This window comes from Agelaius tricolor, unplaced genomic scaffold (assembly GCF_023055355.1).
Source record: "Agelaius tricolor isolate 1412-34295 unplaced genomic scaffold, bAgeTri1.0.p SCAF_10, whole genome shotgun sequence".
In the NCBI taxonomy this organism is placed as follows: domain Eukaryota; kingdom Metazoa; phylum Chordata; class Aves; order Passeriformes; family Icteridae; genus Agelaius; species Agelaius tricolor.
In genome coordinates, this window is record NW_027269270.1 from 10,511,344 (window position 1) to 10,524,252 (window position 12,909).

General features: G+C 42.5%; 1 protein-coding gene across 5 annotated transcripts in view; it reads left to right on the plus strand.

Moving 5' to 3' along the window:
- Positions 1–329: 329 nt before the first annotated feature.
- INO80D (INO80 complex subunit D) overlaps positions 330–12,909 on the plus strand; it is a 45,759-nt gene continuing 33,179 nt past the window's right edge. For 2 of the 5 annotated variants that reach the window (XM_071434728.1, XM_071434729.1), the window contains exons 1-4: positions 330–627; positions 1,898–1,967; positions 9,658–9,753; positions 9,861–10,107. In XM_071434728.1, coding sequence (XP_071290829.1) covers positions 9,890–10,107 — 218 coding nt within the window. In that variant the 5' untranslated portion in view covers positions 330–627; positions 1,898–1,967; positions 9,658–9,753; positions 9,861–9,889. Of the gene's footprint in view, positions 628–1,052; positions 1,487–1,897; positions 1,968–9,657; positions 9,754–9,860; positions 10,108–12,909 lie in introns of those variants that run through there. The other 3 variants (XR_011680355.1, XM_071434726.1, XM_071434727.1) reach the window with 2 other exon arrangements.

Sequence of the window (12,909 nt, forward strand, 5' to 3'; positions counted from 1 at the left end):
TACCATACCTCCTTTAATTTTTTTTCCAGAGAGTTGATCTTTACAGATTATTAAAAAAAAAAATTCTTCAGCGACGAGCCTTTGTATTTTATTTTTATTAAAAAAAAAAAAAGTCACACAAATGATAAAATATTTTGTTTTGGCCATTTGTCTCCCTCCTCCAAATGGACACTTTATAAAAACCTTCTGTACTTTTTTTCCCCCTCCCTCTCTCCCTCGCTACTACCTCCAAGATGGTAGGAAAGTTGTTGTTTTGGAGGGCAGAGGAGCCGCTCTCTGATGTTATGTCCTCGCAGTGCCTGTAGTGGTGCTATAGGAGGCTGCTGGCTCTCTTCTTGAGCAGCCCCAGCAGCCCTGCCTTCTTTGCTGGAGAATATATTCAGGGATTCCCCTTAATAATCACCTACCCTCTGAGCACTTTGTAGTTTTAAAATAATAAAAGAGCCCCCAAAGCTTCCTCCCCACAAAAAGCAGGATCTTCTCAGAGACAGGGGGGCAGCAGCTCCTCAGCACAGAGCCCGAGCACATTCCCAGTCCCTCTGCTGGGGAGGAAACTCTGATCTGTCAGCCCAACAGAGGGAAAGGGGGGAGAGGAGAGAGAGGAGGGAAAAAAAAGCAGCTGGAAAGGTAAGCCAGGCCCGGCCTGCATCCCCGGGCTCGCGTAGCGCGGCAGGCGGTGCGGAGGGTGCAGGGCGGGCGGGGAGGCGGGCTACTCGAGGCCGGGGATCGGTCGGAGCGGCGTAGGCCGCGGTAGGGGGTGCGGGGAGCCAGGGGGGTTTTTGAAGCTTTCGGGCGCCGGGAGGAGCGCCGGAGGGGGGTGAGACGGCCGCCGGGGCACAGCGGGAGGGTCGGGCGCGGCGCCTTTGCCCGGGAGGTGAAGGGCGGCGGGGGAGAACGGGGGCGGGGGGGCGCTAGGCCTCGGCGCGGCGCGGCGCGGCCCGGCCCGGCCGCTCCGCTCCCCGCCCCGCCGGGCCCCCCGCGCCGGGCCCCGGGCCCAGAGCGGGCCGAGCCCCGCCGCCGCCGGGGCCGGGCGGCTGGGGGGAAGCAGAGGGGGCGCCGCGGTTGGGGCCGCTCTTCCCCCCCAAGCCCCCCCGCCCCCCGCGCGGGGCGAGAGGGCCGCGGGACGGGGGGACGGGGCGGCATTAATTTGCCGAAATGACTTTTAATGAGCGGTGCCGGGGTGGGGGGGCACCCCCTCCCCCAGCCCGGTGCGGGGCCGCCGCGGCGGAGGCGGTGCCGGTCCCGCGGGGCTGCGCCGGCCGCGGCCTGGAAAGTTTCGCAGCGTTTTTGGGGTGCTTTACTCCCCCTCCGCCGCCGCCGGCCACCCCCCGCCCGCGGCCGTGGGGACGGTGCCGGCGGGGCGGGGGCACCTCAGAATGCGGCCGCAGGTTCCCCCCCGCCCGTCCCGTACCCCCTTTTCCCCCCGTCGGTGACCCCCTTCGGCCGGGCCGGCGGTGGCTGGATTCGTCGCACAACTTTTTGGGAGGTAGCGGGGGGCGGTTTTGGGGGTGCGGGGAAGCCCTCGGAGTGTCCCCCCCCCGCCCCCCAGGCTGCCGGCACGTGGGGCCCCGGGCCGGCCCCCGAGCTCGGAACGAGGGGCAGGGGCGAGGGGCTGCCCGTGGCAGCTCCTTCGGTGCCGGGCACATGCCGGGGCCGGCGGCTGCCTGAGCCCTGCTGGGGCCGGGCTGGGGTCCCTCGGCCACCCGCTGTCCCGGGACCCGTTAGTGGGACAGGAGCCACAGCCACTGGCACCTCAGCCCGGGGAGGGGAGCGCTCGGTAGCCCCTACACGGCAATTGCTGTGTCTGGCCCCCTCTCATGTCCCTGTGTGCTGGGGGTGGTCTGTGTGAGGTGCTGCTGCCCCCCAGGAATGAAAATGAAAGGATCCTTTTTTTCAGGGAAAAGAAGGTCTGGTAGTTGTGAAGTGAGTGCACTGGAAGACCCATCATCGCACTTCACCCCGCACAGGTGAAATAGCTCCGGTTTCTAATGTGGGAGGTGGCACGTTTCGGTCAAATATTCCTTAATGTGTCTTTTAGGTCAAAAGTATAGTGGCTTTGTACAAGTAACCTGAAATGAATTTTAGAAGTGACAGTGACACTCGCCTTAAAGCCTTATATTATACCATCTGATTAAAATACATAGAGTTAGTTCTAACTTAGTTACTCAACAACGTGCAATGCAGGTTTACTTTAAGGCCTTTTAGTTTTTGAGGGTTGAGAGACTTAAAAATAAAATTGACAAAATTAGGGCAATGCACTGTTCCCCCGTAGACAGGTGCCCTCCCCTATGGGCTCACCTGTAGTGGCAGTGTTCCACGCTCAGGCCATACCCACCAGGTACCACTTCTGATGGCTGAACTGGAGAGCTCGTGTTTTGTATAAAGCTGTCACTTACAAACTGATGACATTCAGCCTTTTGCATGAACTGTTTGTAGTACATACAAAGATCACACAAGTTTTATTAATTGTAAAGCTAAATTATTTACTGGAAGCAACGCTAAATTTATGTACTGGGGGTTATTTTGATGTTCAGTAGTTTTGTGATGAGTGATTGAATTTGTGTGTAGGACCTGGTCCTACAGAACTGTGTGTACTATGTTCTCATGGTATGGTAAATCATCAGGAGGTACAAATTTATTTTAGGACCACACTGAAACTCCAATAGCTTATACCTGCTGAAAGGCTCCTCTGTGAGGAGCTCTGTTGGTTTATTTATTGAGTATTCCTACTGAAGCAAGAATGATATTGTATTGTGAGAAAATAAGTTTATTTGTCTTTGTAGTATTGGGACTAAAAATAAGACAAAGGTATTTTGTTTAACCTCATCTGGAAAGGTAGGCTATGTGTTATTTGACTAAATAAAAGACTTGGACTTATTTTTTTTCCCCAAGTATAGATGCAAGGTGTGTTATGGTATGCTTAATCTCTACTTTATCTCAGGATATTGCTTTTGGTATTTTGAGATGTTTCTAAAGTACATTTCTGCCCTGTTGCAATGTCATAAAGGGTCCATTTGTTGCTGTATCTGAAGGCTGCTCTTTGCAGCCCTGCTCATCCTTGCAAAACCCAGGCCTGTTTATAACTACATTGAAATAACCATGCGTGACAACCTCCCTGTGAGGATGTGATAGCAGGACTGGGGCCTGGAGACCTTCTGCTCAAATAGAGAAATCCTTGTTCAAAAAACTTTCAAGATACAGAGCCCATCTTGAACCTTAGGTCAGGAATAGCCATGTTTAGGAGATTACTTTTTGAAATCTGTAGGAATGTACTCTTGACAGTAGTTACAAATTTTCCTACGTAAGTTCTTTTTTCTTTACAAATCCTCTGAAGTTTCTAAAATTTGTAGAGTCTTAAATGTTTGTTGTTTTTTAGGGTTTGGGCTATCTTTGTCAGGTTTTCTCTAAGATACTATGAGGTGCAGATGAGTGAATCAGCTGAAATTAAAATTCCTGTTAAGGTTCATGTGGTGTAGGAAAACAAAAAGAACCTGTTCAGTTTGTGAGCAAAGACTTATTTTCCTCCTCATAGTTATGTTTTCTGCTCTTGATTGTATACCAGTTACAAGTCTGTAAGTTCTCTAGCTGTTGCTATTTTTAGGAATAATGCTTAAGTTTAATTCTGTATTTATTGTGTTATATTCTAAAACATAATCTGTTTTACCAGTGTTGCCTAAAACATTCTGCTGCTTTTCTGTTAATATATTGGACATCCTTATGCAATGTAAACTGCCTTTTGCCAGAACTGAAGTAATAAGCTTTCTAAAAAGGCAGAATGAGGGCAATATTGCTTCTTTCTTCCCAGGTAGATCTTAACATATGAAAAAAAGTAGTCCAAAATACGATTCCAGGTGGTAACTAAAAATATCTTGTAAGATCTTAACATGTTGAATGCCTTGATCTGTCAGGGTACCTGCATGTGTGTTGCAGTACCTGCACTTCATAGGCCTTCCTGAGTAAGGACTGTACTCTAGTTCATGAAAGCGTTCTCTACAGGAACTCTTGTAGCTGGTGTTGGTTGCTTCCCAGTGTCCTCTGTCTCAATTTGAGTGCTTTTACTGACAAAAAGAGTCTTGTTTCCACAATTACAGCATTCTTGGTTTGCTAGCTGAGTGTAGTAGAGAATGGAGCTGTTAAAAGACTAGAACTAAGTGAAACTTATGGCTAGATCACAGCATAGGGACAGAAGTTACAACTTCGTGATGTTGATGTTGATCACAATTAGATGTGGTACAGCTTCTCTTGATAGAACAAAACATTTCAAAGAGAGGTATTACTTGCTATGAAATAGAGAAAATGAATGTTTTAGATTCATACTTAGAAGCATACTTTTTACTAATACTGATTGAAAAGTTTTGCTATAAAATAGCTTTAAGTACCTGTCTTTTTGTCATGAACCTTATGGCTTCTGTTCATCTTGGGGTGGATGAAATTCCATGTTTCCAAACATCTTGCACACCGCGTGTTTGCTCAGTTTCAGGAAATGGGTCTGACAGTGACAGGTACTTGTTCTTTCTTGGTCAAGAGGAAATGACAAAACTACTATTTATGTTATTTGTGCTTGTGGAGAAGCTGAGATTCTTGTAGATCCATGTTCTACTTCTGGACCCAAGCTGATGGTTTTGGGAACCTACGGAGATGATTGTACCTTGTCTGTGAGATGTCATGAACACACCAAGCAATTTAACATGAAATTTAGGCTAGTATTAGCAAATGCAAACAACACAATAAAGACCTCTGTAGTTGTGGATTTTGTTTGGATGCAGTGTGTGAAGCTCTGAGCTCAGTCCTCTTAATTATACATCTTTTAACCACCAGCATATAATTGCCTTGCAATTTACAATGCATTTGGGGATTCCATTGCCTAAAAGGGTCCTACGTACATTGAATGTCAAGTTCTGAGCATATGTTTAAGAATGTTTCAACCCACATGATTTAAAATACTCTAATATTTTCAGCACAGCATTTGCGCAAAATTACCGGTCGGAGTTTTGAGGCTCTGGTGCTTTGGGCTTTCTGTTAGTGAGTAAGCCATTGCCTTCCCTGTAGATTACTCACAATGTCAGGTACCAGATTTCTGTATGACATAATGCTGCTACTTGGGTATGGTTATAGTAAAGATCATCCTCCAGAGTTTGCTGCTACACTGTTTTCCAGCCTCTCTGAAGGAGTGTTTAACTCTTTTGGAAGAGGGTGTGTGGAGTGCAGAGCTACAACTGTGTTGTCTTTGGAGCTGATGTGCACTGCAAGGGAGCTGATTATGCCTGTACTGAAAAACCAGTACTAAAAGGAAGTTGGAAGTTGGCTTCTTCCGGAGGGTGATAGTAGGTGTTGGCAGTTGGACAGGTGTGTTCCTGTGTGTATTGAAAATCTTTCATTTCTTTTTTTGCAGTCACTGTGCAAACCACCTTCAGTTGTCTTATGGACAACCAGTGGCTGCACTCAGCAGGACAAATAGCTCTGCTCTTAAGTGCTGATGTCTCAGAGTGTGACTTTGCTCTGTGTCCTGCATGTCCTTGCTATAAAGCCTTGCTGGGGTGCTAAGTTTGTTACTCTTCTTCACACGTCCAGATAGGACTTTAGCCAGAGGGAGGAGATTTTCTTCTGGTCAGCTGCTCAAGAATAAAAAATGGGACAAAGGGAGAAGTGAATGTGTTATGAAGTTACAAATATTAGTGATAAACTTATAAGAATGTGAAAAATACCCTGCTGGGTCAGATTACCTTGGATCCAACCTAATGTTCTGTCTAGGGCAGTAGGAATAAGTGATGCTACTTAGGAAGGGCATTAAAGCCCAGACACTTTTTTTGTGCTTTCTTCTCTTACTCCTCCACCACCCATATTTGTTAAAATGGTCATGCTAGAGAGTGCATCACTTATGTCCCCATTGTCCATGAACTTCTCTATTGCCTTTTTGAACCTGATGGTACTGTCTGCTTCCATAGTCTCATGTGATTGCAAGCTCCAGCAGTTCACTGCCTGTGAGTAGTAAAAATGAAGAAATACTTCTTTGATATGTTTTGAGTCAATCTCTTACTAACTTCATCAGGTACCTCTAGCTGCAATATTTTGTGATCTGGTATGGCTGCTCTGTATTTACCTTATTCCGTACCATGATTTTTTATTTTGCAAGGGCACACATTTTTGGATTCCCTTCTGTTCTTTGCCCTGTTGTTTCTTAGTAGCTCAAAATCTTTTATTTAGAATCAGTTGTTTAAGGAAAATCTAGGTTCCTCACGAAGCAGCTTCTGGTTTCTCATTCACGGGTTGTGGCTAAAGTTAGTTTGAGCACATGCAGGCATAATTTTTTTTCCTGTCAAACCTTCCTACATCTTCAAAGTAGAGTATAAATGCAAAACTGAAAACAGCTTCCAGAAAGTTTTGTATTCTGATATTTTTATAGTGGAGTACAGCTGCTTAAGCATTTGCTTTTTCCAGGGGAAGTCCATGTTTCCGTCATCTCTTACTGAATCCTGTGGGACAAAAATAATTTCTCCCCCACCCACTATTTAGCTAAGTGTAGTTTCAGTTCTCCTCAGTTAAGTGACATGTGCCTATTCCATGCTTGTGCTACTTTTTACGTAGCAGCAAAAAGCTCCGATAAGAACTCCTGTAAATTGTTAAAAATAAAACACTGCATTAGATGAAATCAGAATGAAGAGACTTAAGTGTCTTCGTTATTTTTATATATATATATATATTTATATACACACACTCTCTCTCTTATATGGTATGCCATGGAAGTAAAAAAAAAAAGCTCTTCTTAGATTAAGTCCAACTTCAGTCTCTGTTCCTGGCAATGTATCCACATAGTGACATGTCTTTTGGGGAGTCTGTTTAAGAATTTACCAATAAAGATATAATTGCAAGTTTGAGAAAATTGCTGTGTTGTTTTTTTAATATTACATTGGTTGGCTACCATGTTTGTTGGCTTTCTTGTTCCTTGCACTGTAGTTGTACTGTCAGGATTTTTAATATGGCTATTTTTTCATGAGCTTCTTTTAGTGTATGTATAGACCCAAAAACTCACGTTCATGCTTATTGGTTTCCCTGGGGATTATTGTCAGTATTTTTGTGTGAGTGTTTCAAATGGCATTGCCCTTGTGCCCTGTATCTCTCAGACAGGAGAGAAGTGAAATGCTATGCCTGCCTTGACACAGTCAAGTTAAATGCAAAAATAAGACTTAATTATGAGTTAAACCCAAAAATAAGACTGTGGCCACAAGAATAAATCTAGGATTAGTGGCTGGGAACTGTGGAGCAGTTTCCTTACAGAAGCTTAACAGAGGCACACAAGGTATGCATTTCTTACTGTTTACTTTGGAACCATACTAAGGAACTCTTTCTTTGGTCTATTGCCTGCTAACCTTCAGAAAAGAAATACAGCTGGGTTGTACAAAAGAGGAGAAAGTTAGTGATCCATCAGAAACTTTGCAAAGCATGATAGTGGTAGTTTAAAAGAAGGTGAAAAATAAACCAGAAAAAAATAGAGAGCAACATGTGGGTCACTCCAGCTGCAAGATACACTTGGTCTTTCAAGTTTTATGTCCAGTCCAGTGTGCCACCTAATCCAAGCTTTGATAAACTGAGAGAAGCAGACTCTCCAGCAAAAGGCTTTCTGTCAGTGTGTGTGGGTCACAAGTAGTTGAGACTCATTTGATTACTTTTGCTGCCATAGTAATAGAGGAGTCCATCTCTCAAGCACCTGGGATACAAGCACTGACCACAACTCCCGTATGGTCATCGTGTTCCCATGAGATTTATGCATTTTCTTCATGTTGTTGCTGAATATTGGAGGATATATCAGTATCTGCCTGAGCCAAGGTTACTGAAAGGAATATTTGGTCCTTAACATGCTAAAGAGATTGTTCCCTTTTCCCATTCTGTCTTTTTGAAGCAAACAGTCAACAATGAGCTTTCTTGTTCTTAAGACTGACATGTTGTAGAAAGTCATACTCCAGTGATTGGTTGATTTCAAGTATATGTGTGTGTATGTATACAGTGCCTTTGAGAAAAGCTGGGAAAGGGGATTGAAATTGGTCCAGGTGACTGTGTGTATGTTGGGGCTCTCTGGTGTAAGCAAAGCATGAGGCTCCTGCCTCGGGCTGGCCGCTTCCCTGTGTGCTTGGAAAGGGAAAATGTGTATCAAGAGGAAATACAAAGTTACCATTATTGTCAAATGATTGTTCAGGTTGCTTGTAGTAGTTACATTCTGTAGCACCTGTCTCCATTCCTGTGCTCGGTAATGCTGTGTGTGTGCATGTACAGCTGTTCCAAGAATTTTAAGTTTTTAAGTGTTTGTAAGTCTTAATACTCTTCTGTCTTTCTGCATTTACAGCTAGATATATGCTAATGAAGGCCAGATTTATGTTGTTTACTCTGTGGGATAGGGTGTTTTGTTTTGCCCTAGTGATTTAAAATTGGTTTTCTAGATCCCCCAGTGCTGTAGTGCTTTGTCATTTTCTCATGGTACTTTTTTACAGCAGAAAGTGGAGGCTTGTACCTTTACAAGAGGAAAGTACATCTTTCCTGCAAAGTCTGTGTAGGTTTCCTCCTTGCAATTCTGTTCTTGCCATTTTGGGCCTCAGGAACAAGTAATTTCATTGAGGTGGTAATCTGTACATTTGTCACATGCCTCTAATTTATTACATATTTCCTGAATATCATCTCTATGAATATTCCTTTCCTTGTTGTACAACACATATGAAACTGAACTGAGTGCTCAAAAGAGTTCATTCCAGTGCTTCAGGATGACCTTCCTGAATAAAAGCTACCTTTTGCAGGTTAAGCTTAGTGTATCACAGTAGCTGCAGAATATATGTACTATTAATTTTTTTTTTGACACTACTTTGGAATGGTTTGGGAGTTTTGTTTGGTTTTTTGAAAAGATTATCGCCAAAGACATCCATAATTTTGGGATCTGAAAAAGTACCTTATGGCTGCATGGATTTGCACTGTAGGAACCTGCTTTGGGAACTGTAGGAACCACTGTAGGATCCCAGCCTCTTGCTGAATTGACATTTCAGCCCTTCTGGCATTCATAGGAGTACTGACTGGTATTAATGCCTGCATTTCCCTAAAAGAGGTACAGTGAGGTAGGATAAACTTTGAAGAACCATGATGACCTCAGGTAGGACTGCATATGGATGCTTGCAGAAATTGTAAGCAGCTACAAAATCCGAAAGACTGGTCATCAGGTGTGGTAAAGAAAGCTTTTCTTAAAAAAAGCTTTGTGGCACTGATTGGCAAAGTGATTTTGCAGAACAAAGACAGTCTGTGGTGGTTTTGTAAACAAAGATACCTTGAAGTAAACCCTCTGCAATCAAATGGGTTAATCATCTTTCAGCTTGATTTATGAAAGCAAGTGATCTAATCTGACACTTAACCTTTTTCAACTTGTAGCTTCTAATCACTTTCTGGTAGATGAGTGAAGTTCTGTTAAAGTGATTTAAGTGTGGTGGCAGTAGAATTTTCTTTCCCCCAGTAATTTCTTTAGTGTTTTCCAAGATCTGTGACTACTAATTGAATACTATTGTGCTGTTGTTTTATTGGATGCTAGCTGAACCACGGGCTTGGTGACTACGTGTGCCTGTTTACTTACTGTAGTAATATCTATTTTATTCTGACTGACAGTGACCCTTTTGATGTTTTCCTTAGACAATCTGCTTCATCTTGGTTCATCATCATTCCAAGATAGTGGTGTCCTTGGGGCTCTCTCTTAACACTGACATGGTGCAGAAGATTTAAAATCAGGTATTGTTTTGGATCCTTCTTTCCGGCCTGAATGAAACACACAACCTAGAACTGAATGCAGTTTTTCTTCCCTTACGTGATTTTTCTCAATGTTTTGGTTCTTTCAGCTGATGTTCACAAGGAATAGAGTCACGTGATGTATGAAGGCAAACACATACACTTCTCTGAGGTTGACAATAAGCCCTTGTGCTCCTATAGCCCCAAACTGTGCAAGCAGAGGCGACTTAACGGCTACGCCTTCTGTATCAGACACGTTCTGGAGGACAAGACTGCCCCCTTCAAGCAATGTGAATATGTGGCCAAGTACAACAGCCAACGCTGCACCAACCCCATCCCCAAGTCTGAGGACCGTAGGTGAGTTCTGCTTTCCTCTCTGCAAAGTGGGAAGCAGCTGGGACGTTTTATTTAAGTTGCTGCCTGGTTTCAGGATGAGGGAGGGACTGGTCTGAGTCAATTGTATTCCAGGATGTTCCTTTGAGAATTTTGTTTTAAGACCAGTAAACTTTATTTTATTTTCTGTGAGAGTCAAGTACTCAGTGAGAGGGCAGTGACTTAATCCCAAGGAAGTTTATGGGAGAGTACACTGCTTTTCACAAATTCACTATAAACTGTGGATCAAACCTGCTACACAATATCAGCTGTTCTAACTCATTTGCTTTGTCACTCACAGTACATGCTCTTAGAAAGGCCTGCTTGTTAAGCCAGCAGTGCCAAAAGCACACTTCCATCTGCTTTTTCAGGACAAGTAGTTGAAAATGCTTATATTCTGGACACGGGGGGCAGTGACATGTAGGGACAAATCCAGGATTACAATTCAGTGTTGGTGATATGGTACTGATCTGTAGTATTGTTTTACTGGAATAAAATAAGTATTAGTTGATAACAGAGGAGCCAGCTGGGAAAGTGCCACATACTCCTTTTCTTCTTTGCTTCCCTTATTTCTTTCCCCCTCCCTGCCCAAATGAAGATGCCCAGATAGCCTGGGTATTAAATTCCTTGCAAAATATAGTCCTTGAACTTGTTGAAAGCTGGGAATTAAAAGCAGATTTCCTGAATTGCAGCCCATACTGTAACCACAAAGGCATTCTTCCTTGCTCCTTAAGACTTCCTGAACACCAGTCTCATTGGTCCTGCTCAGGCTGAAATAGCAGAATTTGTCTAATCTAATGTATATGCCATCAATATATGACTTTATTTTTCAGAGTTGTCATTGCAGGTATTGCCAGCAATGCATTGTTTAATTAATATGTGTGTTAACTATCTGAGGCTTGTTCTTGTATAAATGCTTTTTTAAACCTAAAATATGAATAAAATATGCCAAAAAAATCAAGCCACTATTCACTGACCTTTCACATTATTAGCTGCCATTCACTAACCTTTTGCATTATTAGTGGTGTTCCCACTGTGCCCTACATATAACTTCCTTCTCAGCTCACAGCTCCCTCTCTTGTCTGAAACAACAGTTGGACTGTGCTCTAAATTAACTTGCACTTCACCTGCCATTTCAGCTGAGGAGACTGATGAAGTGAGAAAAAAACATGAATGTTTGTCAAAAGCTGTAGGGCAAATGCTCAAATGGCACAAGATGAATAACTTGAAGCTGTAATTTGACAGTCAGTGAGTGTTTCTTTGCTACTGTACAATTGAGGCTCTTTGGAAATAAGCTCACAGAAATGATCATAGAAATTGTTAGCACAAATGGTATGCTGTAATTTCAGATGCAAGAGCTGACTGAGAGAGTTCCTGTTTACCAGGGGTCATACTGAAAAACAATAGAAGTAATAGTACTTAATGACACTTTTTTATGTCTCATATGTTCCCATGGAATTTGTGATTTTTCTTTACACCTTGAATTGAGTTCACACTTTGTTCTTTTTGATTTTTCTCAAGTTAAAGTGAAGTGTGGTCATGACATCTGGTGTATGTTATATTAGAATAATTCAGTTGCATGTCGAGTGTCACATTACAGTACTTGAAGAGGACAGCAGGTGTCTGAAAGAGAAAATAAACTTTTAATTTCAAATGAGAGGATGTGATAGTTGAAAGAATATTTTAAAAGACTGTTTCTCAGGGCAGAGTTTAATTTTAACAATAACATTTAATGAATGCTAGTGATAAGACTGTGACTGTTCTAAACTTCTTTTTGGCAGGCAAACCTGTATCTGTTTCTTAGAAGACTTTTTTCACACTCTGTTCAATATAAAGATGTTTGTAGTGTCTGAGTTCTTCACTCATAGCTTTTCATTTTCTGTGTACAGAATTACTGTCAGATGGTCATTTTGTCACAGTTTTAGACATGGAACTGTACAGGATCAGAAGCAGGCTGTATGATGCTCTGACAGCTATCTTCTTTTATACTTTTAGAAATTGTTAAAAAAAAGTATTTAAAGACAATGCACGCATTATATGCCAAAAGCTTCATAAATCTTTCCACAGATAATTAAGAAGAATTATCACTTGACCCCAGACAAATGAGGTGCTACCGGCCACAAAGATGGTTAATATGATGCCATATTATTACATTTCTTATTAACCATTAACATTCTACAAATTAAATCTATTAATATATGTGATTTCATTGCCTTATTTAAAGTCTGATTTTTCTATTCACTATATTTTTTTAGAGAATACATATATGTGGGATGATACACACATGGGTTTTGTATCTCTCTTTTCTCTGAAGACATCTACTTATTTCTTAACCAGATACACACAAAGATAATGAAATGCAACTTGATTTCTAAATATAGGTTTACTACAATATAGTTGAGTTAAACACTATTTCGTCTCTAATTCTCCTCACTGAAGAGAATCTTTAAATTCTTTGTTAATATACAAGCTGCTCCCCAGTTTGTTTGGGTCTTTTTTTAAGAGGTGGAAATTGATACCAAACTGGGGTGTACTAAGAAGCAGAATGCATTTGTAGGTAGAAAACCTGACTGTCTGAATTCTTGCCTTCCCAGTGGATGCAGGAAACAGTCCAGCTGAATTCTTCAGAGCCCATCATGTTTTGTGTGCTTCACTTTATGATAATTTTAATGGATATCAACCCACCATATTTGTGGACTTAATTTGACATAACCTGCACAGAATAAGTGCCTTTGGTGCTGATTGAAGAAGGGGACAACCCCTGTATTAGATACTTATTGTGATACT